The sequence below is a fragment of the Canis lupus genome, chromosome 2 (assembly GCF_003254725.2).
Source record: "Canis lupus dingo isolate Sandy chromosome 2, ASM325472v2, whole genome shotgun sequence".
Lineage (NCBI taxonomy): Eukaryota > Metazoa > Chordata > Mammalia > Carnivora > Canidae > Canis > Canis lupus.
The window spans coordinates 65423912-65444751 of NC_064244.1; the positions used below are offsets into that span (position 1 = coordinate 65423912).

At 42.9% G+C, this 20840-nt stretch overlaps 1 protein-coding gene across 8 annotated transcripts in view; it reads left to right on the plus strand.

The window, feature by feature from the left end:
- Positions 1–20840, plus strand: part of LOC112660253 (ATP-binding cassette sub-family C member 12) — a 162288-nt gene that overhangs the window by 95572 nt on the left and 45876 nt on the right. For 3 of the 8 annotated variants that reach the window (XM_025447760.3, XM_025447759.3, XM_035713558.2), the window contains 9 exons: positions 1386–1533; positions 4813–4968; positions 7084–7231; positions 7521–7754; positions 9414–9587; positions 10046–10193; positions 13268–13434; positions 15806–15913; positions 17976–18251. The exons of 1 other annotated variant lie outside the window; for it this stretch is intronic. In XM_025447760.3, the coding sequence (XP_025303545.1) occupies positions 1415–1533; positions 4813–4968; positions 7084–7231; positions 7521–7754; positions 9414–9587; positions 10046–10193; positions 13268–13434; positions 15806–15913; positions 17976–18251 (1530 nt within the window). In that variant the 5' untranslated portion in view covers positions 1386–1414. Of the gene's footprint in view, positions 1–1385; positions 1534–4812; positions 4969–7083; positions 7232–7520; positions 7755–9395; positions 9588–10045; positions 10194–13267; positions 13435–15805; positions 15914–17975; positions 18252–20840 lie in introns of those variants that run through there. 4 more of the 8 variants (XM_025447762.3, XM_025447767.3, XM_025447761.3 and 1 more) reach the window with 3 other exon arrangements.

The window sequence follows — 20840 nt, forward strand, 5'->3', positions numbered from 1 at the left end:
TTCTCCACTGACAACTGGGACTTCCCCAAATGTTCTTTCGTCCTTAGTGATTGTCTAAGGCAAAATTTCCTGGGGCTCCTAGACATGGCCAAGAGGGGCTAGAGCCAGTTCATGGGCCACTTCAGGGTCCCACAGCCAAGACCAAGGTCTGTATGTCCATTACCTGATACATGGATGGGCAAGACTCTTGGGTTTCTTGGCATATAGTGCAGGATTCCACAACTCCCAGAAAGGCACTTTTGTTTGTGAATAGATGCCAAATTGTTATTGGGAGCAGGGGAGACACGAACAAAGGCTGTCTTATTCAGCCATGATGCTAGTGTCACTACCACATATATTCTTGAGTAAGTCCTTTCCCTTCTTTGGGGCTCTGTTTCCTCTTCTGTATAATGAAGAGTTTGTAAAAGATTGAATTTGAGAACAATTCCGACTCTGTAATTGATTTATCAGTTATTAAAACCTTGATGGGAATTGGTTTATTTGATGTTTCTAGCCATGAAAACTTCCTGAGAAAATTTCTGGGAATGGGACCACCATATATATTTAATAGTGAGGCCTCTAATTATAAGTGACAGAAAGGAGACCAAGACAGTTTGGATAAAAAGGGAGAATTCATCCCTAGCATACAGAGAGGGAGGTGTTATGGAACCCTAGAGGAAGAATAGAGCTGGGTCTTAGGGAGGGACTGAAATAAGGAATAGGAAAACCTGTAAGGATTATTCTTTATTCATTAAGTTTAGGTGATTGGTGAATATGGTGGTTGGTTTATAGACTGGACAGGCACTCCAGAAAGTGTTTTCTCCACCTAGATTATTGGGTTTCCTTAAGAGTAGTGGTCCTAGAAATAGAGGGCGTGGGCTTGCCCAGTCCTGAGGGGTAGTCTCATTGAAGGTCTCTAGCTCTTTGGTATAGGGCAATGTGGATGTATAAGCTCCTGGGTATCTGAGAGAAGCAGGAAGAAAAAGGGTGTGTGTGTGTATGTGTGTGTATGCCAAACTTCACTCTGTGTGAAGTAAATTTGTGTGATAGCAAACATACCATCCTGGAGCTCTTTTTTTGGTTTGGGATTCAGACTGGCTCCCAACAGAAAATTCACAATAGACTTTCTTCTCCCAGTCAACCCAAACTGGGAAAGAAGAGGCACTGAATGTCCTTGCTAATAAGGAAACCTCAGAGTGGAGTTGAGGGATGTGGCAGGTTTTTGGCCACACCTCAAACCCCATCCCTCATCTGCCCCATAAATGTAGAAAGCTAATTGATAAAACTGTCTAAGGGGTTGAAGCAAGGAAGCTGATCTGGGTAGAGTCTGGGTGAAGTAGGGACTGGCTGATCCCATTCCAGAGTGTCGTCATTCCTCAGTGACCTTCCTCATCTCTGTGCTGCAGAGTGAAAGTGTCCCTAGGCCACCATCAGGATGGTGGGTGAAGGCCCCTACCTTATCTCAGATCTGGATCGGCGAGGCCAGCGAAGATCGTTTACAGAAAGATATGACCCCAGCCTAAAGACCATGATCCCGGTGAGACCCTGTGCAAGGTAAGCCAGAAAGAGGATTGGATGGAGGGCCAGGGTGGAACCTCCAGAATTAGTTTCTCCCCATCAGGAGAGTAGGCACTGGCTCTGGCCCCCATGCTGGTGCTCTATATGCTTGTCCTTTGGTCATCCATCCATCCATCCATCCATCCATTTATTAACCACTTCTTTATTCCCATTATCCTTTGGTGAGAGGGAGACAATATCCAATGTTTAAGGACAGCTTTCATTGTGCCAGCCCAAGTTGTTCAAGTACTTTACAAACATGGCCTCATTCACTTTTCACAACCACCATGGAAGTATTGTTATCTTTATCTGATAGGTGGGGAACTGAGGCATAGAGAAGGTAAGTAAGTTCATCAGTTAGCTTTTTCTTTGTAACAAACAAACTTTCTGTTAACACTTAGAAGCCTAAAACGATCGCCATTTAGTTAGCATACAGTTTTATGGTTGGGTCAGCAATTTGGTCTGAGCTTAGCTGGGTGATTCATTTGGTCTTGACTAGGCTTACTTATAAATCTGCTGGTCAGCAATGTGGTTTACTTCTCGGGGTCAGTTGACTGTAGGCTGGGGCAATGGGGACAGGTGAGCCACATGGGCTATCAATTCTCATTAGGGTATCCTGGGCTTGATCACTTAGTAAACTACCAAAACGATGAGTGGAAGCATATAGGTTTTCTTGAGACTCAGGCTCAGAACTGGCACCCCATTTCTTTCACAGCATTCTATTTGCCAAATTAAGTCACAAGTCAGCCCAGATTCAAAGTGTAAAGAAATAGATCTACAGAGGGAAGCAGCTGCAAGCTCACATTCCAAGGGGAATGGATCTACTCTATACAGGTGGGGAGAGGGAATTGGATCAGTTTTGAACTGTAGGATTGGGACACATGCAGCCTGACTTTTAAGCTCACATGCTTAACTAGAATATGATATGATATGATATGATATATTATTAATATTGTATTAGTCACAATATTATAAAATTCTGCCTTTTTTTTTTAACCTAGAAAGGGCCCTGTGTCCTCTGAACAGCAGAAGGCCAAGTAGCATCCCCTTAGAGAGGTGACACAATGTTGCTCTCTCCTACAACCTCTGGATGGAAGATGTACCTTGATCCCTCTAAAAGGAGGGATGAAGGTTGAAAGGTGGAGGAATAGGCTACCATTTCCTTAGCCCCAGGCAGGAAAAGAGTAACTACCCATTGTTTTGGCTAAGTTTATAATTGCTTTGTGGAGAGGCAATGTTGTGTAGTGCTTAAGAGAATGATGGGACCCTGGAGTCAGCAAGCAGTGGCTTTGAGTTATTGTTCCACCACTTACCAACTGTAAGATTTTGGTCAAGTACTTTAACTTCTCTGTATCATGATGTTCTTGTCTATGAAATAGGGTCATTAAACTACTCTTCTGTACATTTCGCTGATTTGTTTTAAGAATTCTATGAGGTAATGTATGACTTTATCATAAAAGCCACCTTTTAGGAAATTTTACTATTTGCTGGGGACATAGTACCTTGTTAATACTCTCTTAGCTTGAATTCTCCAAAAGCAGAGTCTGAGCTGAGAACTTGGTAGCTCATTTAGGAGGTGATCCCAAGAAGCAAGAGGCAAAATTTAGGGGAAGTGAGGCAGGGAAGGACAATATAGTGTCATCAGTGTCACTGCTGTAGGAATGGGGACTGGATTCTACTAGGACCTCCTGAGAAAGTGTACAGTTTTCCACCCAAAGAATGGAGAATGCATTTATCCAGGGGTTCCTATACTCCATTTGTTAAGATTTGCCCCTGGAGGCATCAGCCCTCTACAATTCTGGGCTGCATTTAGGCTCCTGAGAAGGCACTAAAACAGGTAGTGAAACGCAGCATAGCTCACATTTGAGATGGGATACTCAGCCTTAGCTAGCATGACACTGTCCTCTATAGCTGAGATCCGAGGTCTGTATGACAAGAGTCTGTGACTCAGGGCATCCGGACAGCATCTGCTACAAATATAAAACTCTTACAGTGTCCAGAATATACTAATCACTTAATAATCAGTAGACATTACTCCAGGTCTCTGATTTTATTCTGTCTTAGATGGTTAATTTCTCAAGGGCAAAACCAAGGTCTTTTCCTCCTCCATTTCCTCTTCCTTTTCTTTCTTTTCTTCCTTCCTTCTCCTTGGCTGTTTACTCTTTCTCCTCCTCCTCCTCCTCTTTTTACTTCTTTGTTCTCCTTTTCCTTCTGCACCTCTCTGTTTCTTCTTTTTACTCCTCCCTTTCACCTTCCTCATCCTCCTTTTTTTAATCTGTTAGCTAATATGTATGTAGCCATAGCACTTTAAATGTTTTAATTCATTTTATCCTTCTGATCTGCAGAACCATGAGTTTGCCTCCATCACGTGCCTGATTAGGTAGCCTCCCTGCCCCTCCACCATGGTGGCATGACTTGCTCTGCACCTTCCCCATCCTTCTGAGAGCACAAGATATGGACCCTACTCCTCTGATACTTAGCTTCTGGGTCTTTATTTCCTCATGACAAATGGGTCAGGTGTCCTCTTTCACATGGGATGGTCATGAGACTTGAACATTGGTTAATGTTCAACACTGGCTCACTAAAAGAATTCCCTGGTTAGTAACATTTATCAGTTCTTATGGTGTGACCATGCCTAACATAGCGGATTTCAAGCCAATGTGATGTCACTGACTGCCAAATTGAAAAGAGATGAGCATTAGCACCCTGTTATGAGGTATTTCTACCATATAGATACAATAGATTTACAAAATCTAAAGATCATAGATACTAGCAAAAACTAGTAAAATAATTAAGAAGTGATGAGTTTCAAGTACTTATTACCTTTGTCCTTAAGATAATTTATTTAAAATTATGAAATTTTTGTTAAAGATTTTATTTATTCATGAGAGACACAAAAAGAGAGAGGCAGAGACATAGGCAGAGGGAGAAGCAGGCTCCATGCAGGGAGCCTGATGTGGGACTCGATCCCAGGACTCCAGGATCACGCCCTGAGCCGAAGGCAGACGCTTGACCGCTGAGCCACCCAGGCATCCCTAAAATTATGAAATTTTGAATATTGGCTGTGTTTAGCAACTAACTTGTAAAACTCCTGAAAATCTTACAATCAGCTCTCACAAGCTGATTGGTGCTCGTCCCAGCACACACCACTGCTCAAAGGGCTAACGGGTGGGAATCATGGCTTCTAAGTGTGGCTGTGATTATTAAGAGCTCAAGGCAGAGACTCAAGGCGTTGACCACTATGCCCTGGAACATGGAGTATCTCATTTGTCTTAGGCTGGCATCCAACCCTGTGGATGATGCAGGGCTACTCTCCTTTGCTACGTTTTCCTGGCTCACACCAGTGATGGTTAGGGGCTACAAGCACACACTGACTGTGGACACCCTGCCTCCGCTGTCACCATATGACTCATCGGACACCAATGCCAAAAGGTACTAGGATTCACTCGGGTCACCTCAGGAGAGGAGCCTACCCTATACAGGGGCCCATGAGCCCTTTGAGTTCTTCCCCTCCCCAGGTGTGGAAATGGACACTTCTAGGTCCTTGGGGGCCCTCTTTGGTGGCTGCTGGGTTGGGCTGACTGAACTTGTTGTCCCAATCTCTGGGGAGGTGAGGTATGGGGAGAGTTGGTGTGGAAAAAGGACTGCTTGTGAGCTACAGCCAGAAGCTGAGGACCATGCTGGCTGGGCTGTCGCTAGTTTGTAGGAGTACTACATCAGGACAAAGGTGGCCAGAATTTCACTTTGCACTGTGCTGACCAGACTCACCTGGGCTGCTGCTACATGCAGCTCCACACGTTGTATTTTTACTTCAAAAATCATTATTGGGCTTTTATATTGCAAAATATGTTTAGGCTGAAGCAAATGAAGACACCAATATTTGATAATTTTGACTTGCAAAAAATGTAAATTGCATCGGTTCAATCTAATTCATATTCATTCTAAAAATGTTAAAGCAACAGACATTTTAAGCCCTACGAGTATCTCTACCATACTCCTGCTTTGCTCCCCAGAGGTCAGCATTGTTAAAAGTTGATGTTGATCTGTCCAGAATTTTTTCTACTCTGATTAAGCACACCCTGTGGTACCATCTTCTGCAGATCAGTACCTCTTATTGTTCCTCTCACTTGCACATCACGTTTTTTTTTCTTTAAACAAAGTGAAGCATACTACAGAATCAATCATTTTGCTATTTTCAGTAAGCATTTATAAAGACTTTTTCCACATCAGCATAAGGATAAAGACATTAACTTCATTCTTTCTACAAGCTGCTTTGACCTTTGAGGTTGGGATGAGTCATAATGTCTTAAACAATGGGGAACTTTTCTAAGTCTTCTCTGCACTTATTTCTTCTGGGAGTCTTCTTATCTTTGGCCACCTGGGGTAAAGTGCAAGGCATAGTCTGGAGTATGTGGTTATAGGGCTGAGAGTTTTAATCATGGTCTTGCAATTGTTTCTACAACTGTGGTTCCCTTCACCCATGTACTTCAGATATCTCATTCAGTAGTAATTCCCCAGATCATAGTCTGGAGAAAGTTGCTAGTGAGATCAGACAGAAGGGGCAGCATTTTCCTTCTACTTCTCTGGTCCAAACTTCTCTTTCTGTTTTTAATGTTTCCTTCCATCTATTCAACATCAACTTGGATCCACTTCTCTTCTATGCTATGCCTACTCCTAGGTGAGCTTATCCACTGCAAAGACTCAACACCAAACACAACCTTAATAATATGCCACTTCATATCTAAAGCTATATATACTCTTCTCCTCTTCTTGACAAACTCCATTCACATGGTTGGTTGAGCCAGAAAATTGGGATTTGTTGTCCTGTTGTCTCTGTCCATCCTCCTCAAATGCACTTCCCTTAAATCCAGTGTCAAACCTCTGCCACTTCTGCCCTGGATATCAACAGTCTCCTCCTGTGGTCCCCATGCCTTTGTTCCCCTATAATCCACTATTTTCACAGCAATCTGAATGTTCTTTTAGATATGTAAAATGATCTTATCATTTTGGCTTAAAAACCTGCAATGGCTTCTTTTGCTCGGGAAAATAAACTTAAACTCCTTCCTGAGAACTATGAGGTCCCATGGGATTTGTTTGGCTCTGCCCCTCCTCCCAGTGTCATGTCAACTCTTTCTTCCTTTACCACACTTCTGTCATACTGGCCTTCTTTCAGATCTTTGAAATGGACAAACTCTTTACTGCCCTGGGGAAGATTACTCTTGTCATTTTTCTGTTGTCTCTCTCTCTCTCTCTCTTTTTTTTAAATCGAACTGGTATTGTGCCAGAGATGGGCAGTAGGAGCAGGAAATGAAGTGCCCAAGTGTCAGGTACCAGCTTGTGCTCATGCCAAGGCTTTGTTTTTCTGCTCCTCCCATACCCCACCTGCTCTGGAAAATAAGAAAAGAGAATCAGTGGTGCTTGTGTGGAGGCACCACTGCTAGGGATGAGGGTTGTGTTGAGAACACTTGAGAGGTTTGTTCATCAAAGTAACTTCAAGTAGCAAGTGGAAATGAAATCCCTTTTCTTCTTCTTGTTCTTTCATCACAGATTTCGAATCCTTTGGGATGAAGAGGTAGAAAGTGTGGGTCCTGAGAAAGCCTCTCTGGGCCGAGTGGTCTGGAAATTCCAGAGGACACGTGTTTTGATGGATATTGTGGCCAACATCCTGTGCATTATCATGGCAGCCATAGGGCCGGTGAGTGGGGGTGGCCCTTTTTCTGCCTTGTCAAATAGGTCCCCAGATTGGCAAAGAATGCCATTAGTTACTTTCTCTACGAGCTGGTGGGTTTAGTACATTGTCATTATCTTTGAGCTCCTTGGGGGCAAATTTTCATAAAGCTAATCCTTGACAAGCACAGCAGCAGCCACTGAAATTAATTAAAAAGTTTGCCTCATAAAGTCAGCTTGCTGACATTATCTGAGGCTTCCTATATCAACCTCAACCTCCAATGGCTCTTTCCTCTCTCCATTGTGCTATTTTACAGACAGTTCTCATTCACCAAATCCTCCAACAGACCGAGAGCATTTCTAGGAATGTCTGGGTTGGCATTGGTCTGTGCATGGCCCTTTTTGCTACTGAGTTTACCAAAGTGCTCTTCTGGGCCCTTGCCTGGGCCATAAATTACCGCACAGCGATCCGATTGAAGGTGGCTGTCTCCACCCTGGTTTTTGAAAACCTGGTGTCCTTCAAGACACTAGCACACATCTCTATTGGTGAGGTAAGCTGGCCAAGAGTTTAATTTTAGAAAATTAAATCCTAAGTTTTCTGAAATTGAATGAGATATGCTTCCTGGATAATGCATATGCCTTTTATTTGTCCAATGTCCTACCCATTATATCCCAACATTCTGCTAAATGAGATGATGGAGACTCAAAACATTAGAGGAGTTCAGTGAAAGGAGGGCTCCATTCAAGCTGGGGAATTTGGAAAGGCTTCCCTGTTTCAACTGAGACAGGGCATGGGGGTAACCTCATTCAATCCCTTTGATTGTCAAAAAGGACACTGAGGCAGTATGGAACACACCACAGGCACAAAAAAATGAGTGAGCAATTGGTCCAATGTTTCTGCCTGTGTCGAGTTTGGAGTCCTAAAGTTATAGTAAAGACTACATCTGCTGGACTTCAGGATCTATCTTTCTTTCTTTTCTTTCTTTCTTTCTTTCTTTCTTTCTTTCTTTCTTTCTTTCTTTCTTTCTTTCTTTCTTTCTTTTCCTTCCTTCCTCCCTCCCTTCCTTCCTTCCTTCCTTCCTTCCTTCCTTCCTTCCTTCCTTCCTTCCTTCCTTCCTTCCTTCTGAGAGAGGGGGGAGAGAGAGAGAGAGGGTGGGGGAGAGAAGCAGAGGGAGAGAATCTCAAGCAGGTTCAATGCCCAGTACAGAGCCCATTTTGAGGCTCTATCTCACAGTCAGAAGATAACTGACAAGAGTCAGAAGCTAACCAATTGAGCCACCCAGGTGCCCCGAATTTATATCTTCTTAAGCCCTTGAGCCTTAGCAATAAGATAAGCCTAAGCAATAAGATTCTCATCATTTACACAAAATATTTCCCTAGTCAAGGGAACTCCAGGTGGTATAAGGTAAGGGAGAAGCCTTGCCTCTTTCTTATAGTTGCTCTTTCATTATGTCCAAAGCATCCCGTATCACTGAAGATGAACTTGGTTGCATAGAATAAGAAAATCCAAAATAACAGTAGATTAAGCAAGATTAGTTTGTTCCACTCTTTGTAAAAGTAGTCTGGAAGAGAGTAACTCAGGGCTGGTATGAACACTTCTGGATCTTCGTACCTTTCTTTGTCACTATGCCAGCACATGGCTCCCATAATGGCTCAGGATGGATGCTGGAGGTCCCGCCATGCCAGTCATGTTTCAGATAGCTGGTAAGATGAAGGAGAGAAGAATAAGGTATATGTCCTCTAAATTGACTTGGCTCCCTATAAGAATGCATTCTCAAACTCCCATTTGACACTTTTGGCTTTTATCTCATTGCCCTTGACACAGTCACATGGCCATACTCTTTCCACAAGGGAGGCTGAAAAATGTAATTTTTAAGCTGGGCACATTGCTGCTCTGAATAAAGCAAGAAGAAGAGATAGATAAAGAGTAGGCAGCCAGCCATCTCTCCAGCATGCTCTTAGATGGTAATATTTATTACTCTTTTTGTCAAGATTTCTTCATTGGGACTCTCAGTCCTAAAAGATGGGCCTCTCCAAAATTAGATCAGCATGAGAGCCATTCATCATGTTGGTCCCCTGATGATACCCCTCCCCCTTAAGGCAGTTTTTTCTCTTCTCTCCTCAGACCCCTCAACCATTCTGAAAGCCTTCAGTTGAGGAGATGTTTGCATGAAGCTTCCAAAGCCTGAACCCATGTGCTTTCTTTCCAGGTGCTCAATACATTATCAAGTGACAGTTATTCCTTGTTTGAAGCTGCCTTGTTTTGTCCCTTGCCAGCCACCATCCCTATCTTAATGGCTGTTTGTGCAGTATATGCCTTTTTCATTCTGGGGCCCACAGCCCTCATCGGGATATCTGTGTACATCATATTCATCCCCATCCAGGTAATGGCAGGCCTTTGCAATTGTAACTGCTGTACGCTTGCATTTTGCACACATGTTCTCACTGAATTGGATAGAAGGCTTCATTTCCAGGGCAGGGACTTGAAGCCTGTGCCCCCACTTTGTGCTCACAAATGTACTTTTTTTGTTGTTGGCACAGTGTATTATTTTTTAAGAACTTGAATTTGAATGCCCTAGGGGAGGGGTACATGCTTTTCAATTTGTCAAAGTCCCCAACAATCTCTTTGCATCCTAGCAATTCATGTATTTTTATCACCTGTCTGATCATCAGTGGTGTCCCCTGGTCCACATTAGCTGCCACAACTCAAGGGAAAGATGGCAAGAATCTCAGGCCAGCTTCCCTTAGAACTTTTCCTGGCACTTCTACTCTGATCCCTGAATTTTTAGGCCAACTGCAACTCAGCAATTCTCTCTGAACACTGTTTATACCTTGATTTCAGATGTTTATGGCTAAGCTCAATTCAGCTTTCCGAAGATCAGCAATTTCAGTGACAGACAAGCGAGTTCAGACAATGAATGAATTTCTGACCTGCATCAAGCTGATTAAAATGTATGCCTGGGAGAAATCTTTTACCAATACCATTCAAGGTAGGATGTGCAGGTGCTTGAAGAATTACTTACCCTGTAGAATGTGCTCTTCTAAGGGGTTGTTAAGGTTCCTGGGGCCAGGCATTGCAGAAAGGGGGCTGTGGGGGTTCCCTGAGCTGCTTTGCAGGCTTTTCAAAGGATTACAGAGATTTTAATAGACCCAGGCATCTGTTCTGATGAACCCAAGTGCTCACTCACCAGGTGAGCGACATATGGTTTAGCCTTTATGAAGGCATGTGGATGTTGGTACTGACCAGTTACCTTTTACCAAAAAAGAAAAAAATCACTAAAACATTATGAGAAGAAGAGCTGTCTTAAGCTATTTCCTTGACTTAGAAGATGTCTACACATATACATGCACACACTCACATATATATCTCCTTGCCTGCAGCAACCTCATCATGATTGGATGACCCCTTGATTTGACATTCCTTGCACAGATACGAGAACACATATATAGCTTTTTAAAAAAAGATATTAAAACCATTACAATCAAATATAAATGCAAATCTAATTGCAGGGACATTTACATAATTGCTGACATAGACTCAGGTGGTTGGCCGGTTAATGATCTGAACCACTGTTACAATTGATTCTCTGGATCTACAATTACACTTTTAGACCAGCGTGTAATTGGGCCTGAAGCTGTGTATCCATGTTTTAGGGAGTGGCTTTACAAAACTTGCTTCTGAGCTTGCCAAAGGAAGTGCTGCAGGTTAGAACACTGGCAGCCCAATGGAATCTTCCTTGAAGACCCAGAAACACTTCCTCACACATTGAACTCTAGTACAATGATTTGATTAAATTTGATTCCATTTGACTTAGTCCAATTTAATTCAACTCAATTTAACTTGAGTCAGTTTAATTCAATAAATATTTGTCAACTTCCTACTATGTGCAAGGTCATAAGCTCAACAATAGCTATAAGTTTGTTGGCTCCATGTCTAGAATATATCTGGAATCTACTTCTCTTCATTCCACTGCCACCCTAGTGTAAGCCAATATTCTCTCCTTTCTGGACTGTGGAAAGAACTTCTGAATTCAATACTTGCTTTCTTCCTTCCTCCTAAAATCCATTATGTACTCAGAAACCAGTGTGACCTTTTAAAAATGTCAATCAGATCCTGTCCTTCCCTGCTAAAAAATCTTTAGTGGTTTCTTATCACACTTAGATTATTCCAATTTAGGACTTTTGATTTAAATCCAAATTCCTTTATGTGGCCTATTAGATCCAACATGATCTGACACCTGATGACCTCTCTAATCTCATCATATCTTGTCCTAACCCTTGATAACTTGCTTGAGCCATGCAAACCTGCTGTCTTTTTTTAGAACAATATCCATGCTCATTCATACCTCAGGATCTTTGCAGTTGCTGTTTCCTCTGCCTGAAATGCTCTTGTGCTAGATGTTCATGGCAACCTTGTGACTCCTTTTAATGTCACTAACTCAAGGTGGCCTTCTTGACTACAGTTCTAAGCAGGTCCATTCCTGACCAGTTCCTTTTAATCACTTCACCCTGTTTATTTCTTTCATATCATCCAACAAATTTATAATGGTAGAATTTGTCTATCTCCTCTATGGAAAGAGAGCTGAGAGTCTGTTTACTCCTATGTTAACCAACACCAAGCACAGCATGAGGCCAATATAAACATCAGGTTAAAATTTGTTGAATGAGTAAACACATGAATTAACTGTAGGGTGAAATGGGGAAAATGGTACAAAGGAGAAGCTCCAGGGGGGTGAGAGGGTGAGCATATCGTGTTGGAGAGATCAAGAAGAGCTTCATGGCAGAAGTGGCATTTTAGAAAGGCTTTGAAGGATAGCAAGGGCTCAGATACAGACAGCGCTGGGGAGGACTCCCAGCAGAAGCAAAGGCCTAGAGGTGAATATTCGAGGGTGTGCTTGGGGAAGAGGAGGTGTGTGCTATTGTAGAGGCAAAGGGCATATGGACAGCAGAACTTTGCACCACAGTAGAACTGGGTTCCAATTCTGCATGACCACTTAAAAGGCAAGTTACTTAATCTGCTGTGACTTTCCTGTCCTGCCAAAGGGCATAATAATAGTTCCTCCCTTGTCACACAGTGAGGAGAGTGATCAAATGAAGGCATTGTGCAGTGCTCAGCAGAGCACTCAGTAAGAATGGTGATGGCCCCATGTTGTTAGTGTGAAAAACATTTTTGCAGAAAAGGCTGGAATTGGAGTTAGGAACTTTAAACACCAGGAGAAGGAGGCTTGAGTTTGACTTGTAAGCAGCGCAGAGGCATGGACCCCATCTGGACTTACAAAAGGGAGAAATAGGGGATCCCTGGGTGGCTCAGCGGTTTAACGCCTGCCTTTGGCCCAGTGCGCGATCCCAGAGTCCCGGGATTGAGTCCCACGTCGGGCTCCCGACATGGAGCCTGCTTCTTCCTCTGCCTGTGTCTCTGCCTCTCTCTCCTCTCTCTGTGATGATCATGAATAAATAAATAAATAATCTTAAAAAACAACAACAACAACAAAAAAGGGAGAAATACTCTTGGGCTCTTGTAGCTATACCTGGAACACAAGAGAGGAGCCCAAATGCAACAGTCTTCAGGCTTGGCACATGTGTTTTGTTTGGTCTTTACAGTATTTAAAAGCTTCTTTCAATTAGTCCCCAACACTTACAAGTAGAAAGACGTCCCACAAAATTCCAGATCCCAGACTTTGGGACAGTTGAAGGTGTAGGGACCCTGAGCAGCCCTGCACTGAGATGTAGCTTCCCCTTGCACTGAGGCATGTGGTCTCCATTTTGCTACACCCCACACTCTCCCTCTGGTCTTAATCTCTTCCCACTCCCTTCATTTACATTATTTGCCAACTCCTGTACACATCCAAGTATATGACTCTTAACACAGAGAATCAGGATTGGAAGAGGCCTCAGAAACCATCCAGTATGGCAGCTGACATGCACTAAGCTCCCAGTTTGTGTACAGGGCTCTCCATACTTCGTCTCATTTAAACTTCATATCAGGAATCCTTAATACTTTTTTGCAGGAGGATCAGGTATGGATAAATACATTTCTTGGTGCTGCAAAATAAATCCATTATAGACTGTTTTCTATTTACAGATATAAGGAAGAGGGAAAGGAAATTACTGGAAAAAGCTGGATTTTTCCAAAGTGGAAACTCGGCCCTGGCTCCCATTGCATCTACCATAGCCATTGTATTGACATTCACCTGCCACATACTCCTGAGACGCAGGCTCACTGCCTCAGTGGTAAGAATCATCTCTAGAACTGTCCTCCTTCACACTCCAACACGTCACACTCCCTGCTGGCAAAGGCCCAGCACTGGCATCAGAATACCCAATCACAGAAGGGTCAGTATTTGACCTTGACTTTTAAAATCAAGTGCTTGGGCTGACAAGGAGCTCAGGAGAGTCTAACGTGACTCTTAACCAGTCTTATGTCAGTGCAGGGGTAGTGGTTAATGTTGAAACACAATCTGATATTTAGAAAACAGAACTGAAATCAGATGAGCACTTGGCTATTTTATTCACAATTATATATACGTATTATAAGAAGGGAAGTTTGTGGGAATTCTCTGGATGAGAGACTCAGTGTGGTTAGGGTAAGAATCCCTCTTGTTTAACTCCTGACTCTGGTATTTTACTATGACAGAGGGCAATTCATTGAACCTCTCTTGCTTGGTTTTATTATCTGTAAATGGGGTTATAATAGTCCCTGTGGTTGTGAGGACTGAAGGAGTCCTTTTATGTAAGGCACGTGGAACAGTGCCTGGTACGTTGTAAATGCTGTGTAAGTGTTTGTTGTTCTTATTAGCCTGATGCTCACCCAGGCCAGGCGATTTTGGGCTGAAAGCCTCAGAGGGAGAATTAGAATGAAGGTGAGATGCTCAGGTTTTTTATAAGAGGGCCTGTGCACTCAAAGGTAAAGAAACTCTGGGCTAGATGGGAAACAGCCCCTGGCTGAAATAAATAAACAGCTGAGATATTAAACCCAGTGTCTGAAGGGTAAGAGAATGGAGGAAAGTCAATAAAAGCAAGAAAAAAAAGAGAGAGAGAGAGAATGAAATAAGCAAGTGTGCTCACAGAGCAGTAGTTGCACCAAAAATCTCGATCTTGAGAGGAAGGGAGGATGTGTGAGAAATCAGGATGCTTTTGCTGGGGCATCTGTTGTGGGGCTGTCAGTCCTGTTACTGCCCTTTGTTTCTTTGTGATGTGCTTTTATTTTCCTGGGTTCTTCACGCACAGTTTAGTCACTCTGAGGGCTTGAATTCAGCAATGAACCCAAGCCAGAATGAATGGCAATGACATACCAAAGCCTCAACAGAATGCTTCTCAATTATTGTGACTGTGTTCTATGATCCCAAACAACAAAATATTCTTTCCCCAGCAATACACCAAGCAAATTTTATACCAAACTGGGTACACATAATTAATATTTTATAAAGTGATGATTTAGGAGAAAAGTAGACAAGAACAAATTCCCCTGAATGCAAGGCATATATTTTTTTCAGATTCAGAATCCCTTGCCTTCTCTGTCAAGGCCACATCAGTAGGAGGTCAGTCCTCAGATGCTGGCTCACATAAGGCAGCCTGAATGCTCTGTCAACCAAGGCCTGGGTTTTCTGAGTCAAGAATAGTATTTTGGGCTTGGGGGAGTTGAGTTCTCTTTGGGAATGGATTTGGGACTAGATGTGATGAAGGGAACATTCTCCATTGTCCCCTTATGGAACTAAGGAGGATTAGTTGAAGCCCAGGGCTTCATCCATGGGACCCATTCAACAGCAGGATCACTCTGGATTTGTTGATGGAAGTTGTTATTAATTTCTTAAATGGGTGGTTAGGGAGAATATGCTAATTACAAGTTGGACAGATGAGAAGATGAAATCTGAGAGATGAAATTAGGTACCCCTGGGGCACCAATAGAGTGAGAAAACTCATCTTTATTGAAGCTGTATGATGTTAAACACCTACCAGGCAGGCCTCAGTGAGAAAAGCCTCAGTATGGAGGGGAGGTGATTTTTTGGAAATGGCAGTTGGAGGTTTTCAAATCTGTCTCAGGCATGTGGTGGGTAGGGTATGGAGGCCAGACCTTGGGGGTAGGAGAGCCAGAAGCCACTCTCCCAACAGCAGCATGGACCAAGCAGGTCCTTCCAGGAAATTTTTACTTTCATCCTGGGACTGAATATGGTATGAAAAAGGATACTCTAGATCTGAAGGGTCAGAGGCCTCTGAAGCAACTGGGAGAAGGGGATAATTTAGGACAATCCATGGAGTTTTGAGTGAATGGTCTAGGCCAAGCAAGGATGTGGATTGGAGACTTTCAAACATATTCAATTAGAGGTCTTCCTTGGAAATTATCCTCTCTGTACTGACAGAGACAAGGTGATAAATCTCCCACCATTTTGATGAAAATCCAAAGCAAAATAGATTAAGATCTTGCCATCCCTAATTTGCCAGCCCATGATTTGTGAGCCATGAAATGGAAAAAAAAAATGTTCCTGTAAGAGTTCCAACTGTGCCACAATTTCTCATCGCAGCAAATATAATTCCCATGGATATAATGGTTCAGAGCCAAGGCAACATCTCATCCTAAACCCTATACCTCTCTTTTGTTCTTCAGGCATTTAGTGTGATTGCCATGTTTAATGTAATGAAGTTTTCAATTGCAATCTTGCCTTTCTCAGTCAAAGCAATGGCTGAAGCCAATGTCTCTCTGAGGAGAATGCAGGTATAACTAACACCGGGTGAGTAGGGAAGAGAGAGATCTCATTTTGGGGTGGGAAAATTCTCTGATCTGTGGAAGCTGTGTCAACCCTTGGGAGGGCAGGGTCACTTGTTTGAAGAACATTGGGAGAAGGCCCTGCATTCAGAGTTGGATCAACAAATGTGCATCAAGGAAGGTACAAGCAAGGCTTTATAAGGTGGTTTGCCCTTTTAGTAAAAATGAAATAAAATCTCCATACATGGAGATGATATTCTTGACCCTCTTTTCCCAAGCTATAAATCTTAAAATGTTCCAGGAGTGGGGTTGAGTTTGACCTGAGCCATCCTCTGCCCCTTTACCTACTTGGTTTGTCTTATAATGGGTGTGGTGATGGGAGTGATGAAGAGGGTGATGGTGCATCACATTTATGGACTCAGTTGCTTTATTCATTCATTCAGCCATTCATCAGAGATGTACTGTGTGCTTCCTATATATAAACCATTATGGGAAATGCAAAGAAGAGGAGAAGAGAGTCTTTACTTTCAAGAGCCTCCAGTTTAGTGTAGGACCAGGTATCCCAGGAATTGCTTATGCAGTAAGGATATGTGACATGTGAAAAGGGTGCATAAAGTGGTTCTGAAGTTCAGGCAAGGAAAGGAAAAGGAGGAGGGTGTTTCAAACGAGAGAACAGCATGTTCAGGCATGAGCGAATTAATTGAATGATTTTATTCACTCAGGCCAGCAATCTAGAAGTCATCTTAGGCATCCAAGATACCTATATCTGTCTTCTCCCTTACTATCTACAGTTAACCAATCAAGGGCCCCATTGAGTCACCTTCTGCTCACTGTATTTCCTCAATTTTAAGAGGGCACTATTTGTAAGATTGGGTTGGTTGGTTGTGGTGTTGACTTATCACTTTTTGAACAAAACACAAACACGAACACCATTGCATTAATTGTATATATTATATCAAATATCTTAGGCTAGAGGAATAATGCTATTTCTTGACTTCTCAACTTTTGCTCTGTCCCTACTGCCATCACCTTCACTCAAGGCCTTATCATCTCTCATCTGAATTATCACAGTGACTCATGAACCAATCTTCCTTTTCCATTATTGATCTCCTCAAATCCACATCATACTCAGCCCCCGACAAAGCTGTTAAAATTTTGGTGTGATCACTGATATTCACCTGCTTGAGATCCTTGACTTCTTGTTCCCTCCAGGACTGAAACTGAACTTTCCATCAGTAGGTCCTCAGTTATATCTCCACCTGATTGCCTATACCCTTCCTACCTTGAGTTCTGTAGTAACCCTGAATTACTTGTTTCATACTCCACCCCGATAAACCACGGTGTTGCATGTTTCCTTGCTTTGCTAATGCCATGCCCTCTGTTAGAAGGCTCCCATCTCCCTTTCCTTCCCTCATCTTTGCCTGTACAGCACCTGTACAGACTCAGCTCAGGCACCAGTACATGGCCCTTGGGATGGGGAGCTAAGTTTCCTTCTCTGGAAGTCACAGTGTTTTGTTCTTGTCACATTTCCCTGAAATGTCTGTATATATTCCCATCTTCCCCCAGACTGTAATCTCTTTAAGGACAGGAATCATGCCTTATTCATAATTTCATTTCTGCTGTTTACCCCAGAATCTGGCACAGGGTAGGCGCTTGGCAAATGCTTTATTGAACTGAACTGAGTGGGGGCCTAGGAAAAAGACACAGTAGAGGCTGAGCATGTGACCTTTGTTTCATAAGCATTAGTGCCAGACAATGAAGCCCCCACCCAAAGACTGGCAAAAGCTGATTACCTTGGGCATGAGGACTAAATGTAGCTGCAATTAGTATTCTCCAATGTGGGTGACCCACATAGACCTTGTGGTTAAAGAGGCATCTGTCCTAGATCGCATGAGCTAGTAGACTATTTCTGCTGCAGCTTCTCCTAGGGGAATATCTTCAGAATATCTTCTCTGAATGTCCTGAGTACAATTGCCAAGATTATGGTTTTGGGTCATTAGAAGATATATATTGGGATGGTTCTTGCAAATGGATAATGTGTGCCCAGTTAATTTTGTCTCTTTAATCTTAGAAAATTCTCATAGATAAAAGCGCCCCATCTTACATCATCCAACCAGAAGACCCAGATACTGTCTTACTTTTAGCAAATGCCACCTTGACTTGGGATCAAGAAACCAGCAGAAAAAGTGACCTAAAGAAAGTGGAGAACCAGAAAAAGCATTTTCTCAAGAAACAGAGGCTAGAGGCATACAGTTTGAGTTCATCAGACCAGGGAGTTGCTGGCCCAGAGGAGCAAAGTGGTAGCCCCAAATTGGTTCTGCACAATATAAGCTTTGTGGTAAGAAAGGTGGGTATGTGTTCTACAGGTGTGGTGGCTTCCATCTTTCCTCCTTGATTCACACAGCTATGGCCTTCTCAAGGCCTAACATAATTCAGTTTGAGCTGGAGGTGGTGGAGGGATGTCTCTAACTAGGTTGTTTTTTTTTCCCCAACTTTAAAACTATGTACATGGATATTGAAAAATTCTCTTCAAGCTGAGAGAAGAGGGTGATTGTATTAATTTTTTTAAAGATTTTTAAATTTATTCATAAGAGACAGAGAGTGAGGCAGAGACCCAGGCAGAAGGAGAAGCAGGCTCCCTGCTGGGAGCCCGATGTAGGACTCCATCCCAGATCCCAGGATTATGCCCTGAGCCAAAGGCAGATGCTCAACTGCTGAGCCACCCAGGTGTCCCTGGTGGTTGTATTAGTACTGATCTTCTAACTCCAAAGTAGTCAGTTGCAATGTTGAATGGACAATCCATTTCAGGTTGCTAGGCTCAAATTGAATATCTTTTATAAAAAATCTTTGATTTGTTCTTAATTTCACATTGAAGTAGTATGATAGATAATAACCAACAATCATGAGCACTTACTATTTACCAGGTACAAAATTAATTCATTTAACCACCCTAAGAACTTTAAGAGGTAGGTACTACAGCTACCCTCACTTTATGATTGAGAAACCTGACACACTGGGAGGTTGCATAATTTATCCAAGATAACACTGCTATCAGGTGGCAGAAGAGGGCTTCACACCCAGGGCAAATGGCCCCAGAATCTGTGCTTGTAAGCAACATACTTGTTAAAAGCAAATGAGATCAACAAACAACGCAGCAAAGGAAGCCAGCCAGTCTGTTGACTGTTCCCCTCAGGATTGGGGAATAGAGTTTTTAGACAAAGCTCTGCATTTATGGGATGTTTGGCCTTCTCCTGCATGTGGTTCTCTTGCACTGAGAACTCAGAAGCAGTGCTCCAGGGATGGCAGTGTTGTTGATTTTGCTGCAGAGGGCTCAGCATTAATCTTGTGCCTAGTATTTTAATCTCCCATCTTGTTGACTCACCCTTTCCCCATGCGAGCACTACAGAAGGAGAGGTTCCTGTTTATTATGTGATGCTAAGCTCAATAGCTGGTGTAGAGTGGTGCTTCTTATCGTTAGCAGAGTTGTCTGCCACATATTCATGGGAAATTGTGTTTGGTTGGATGAGTGCAATTGAGCTAGGTTCTCAGTTAAGTCCTGCCGGGTGCAGCCCACTTTGCTTTCTCATTCCCTTCCCCTGCCTATGATGTGCAGCACCTGGATTGGTCTAACCATGTCTTTGAGTTGCTCCAGAGAGGCCTCAGTGAACTACTATTGTGTTTTAAAGAAGCTGCCTTTTATCCCCTTTATTGCTTTCCTTCTTCTCATTATGTTGATAACTCTTGGGTTTGTGCACCAAGGACATTGTCAGTGTTTTCTGAAACAAGTTGAAGACATAGTGGGGGCAACACAGCATTGAGTGGATTAAGGGTGTGTCTCTGGAACCTGGTGTACCTGGGTTCCAGTCCTACCCACTTGCCAGCTGTGTGACTTTTAGTATATTGCTTAACCTCTTAGAGCCTCTCCTCCTTCACCTGCTCAATGGATATTTTAATAATAGTAGCACTTCACAAGGTGGGTGTGAGAACTGAAGGAGGTATCATACAAAAAATGCTAAGCCCACTGTAAGTCTCAACTGATGTTAGCTATTGTTGCCCTTTTTCGTCTCACAACCAAGTCCAGCTTAAGTGTTGCCCTTAAATGTCCTAAATTCAGAGCATCCATATTATCCCAAATTTAGTTCCAGAATTCCATTGGACTATAGCCTTTTTGATATCAGGGCATGTATCTGTTTCATTTATAGTTGTGACAGTGCACCAAAGCAAGTGCCTGGCACAGAGTAGACTCCCAACACTTTTCTGAATGAACAAATGAATAATTGGAAACTCATGGGTTTTCTTCGGAAGACAAGGATAAATCTAGAAGGTTCAGACCTGGTCTCAGGTAGTGGATAGAACTCAAAAGAGAACCAAATGCCTAAAAACTGGATCCATACCTGTGGTCTCTTTGCCCCCAAATCTGTCATGCCCTAGTTACTTGAAGTCCTTTTAGGGGAATTAAAATGGATCTGCTTCACTTAGTTCACTTACTTGTAGCTTCAATGACAATGTGAGCTGCATAAGGCAGGGATCACATCTGCCTTGATTACTACTTCATCCCCAGTGCCTCGCATGATGCCTGGTGTTCCATAAAGACTTGTCAAAGAAATTCATGATGACAAGAAGCAATCTTCATGTGTTGAGGATGGCAGACAGGTGATGGGTCCTTCTGGTATATTTCAGGTGGGAAAGGAGCCATATTTAGCTCTGTGATGGGCATCTTTGCTCTAAAGGGTTATAGAGAGCAGGTCTTAATGAGAATGCTCTTAGATATTCCAACTGCAGCATTACAGTATTTGCTTGAACACAAGAGTGGGCACATGTCCACTTAAAAGTCTCCATATGGGCTCTTGCTCTGCTCGCAGTGGTTTCCTCCCAGATATCTACATCCCCTTCAGGCGTCCTCAAATGTTACCTGTTGTCAGTGACCCATCCATGT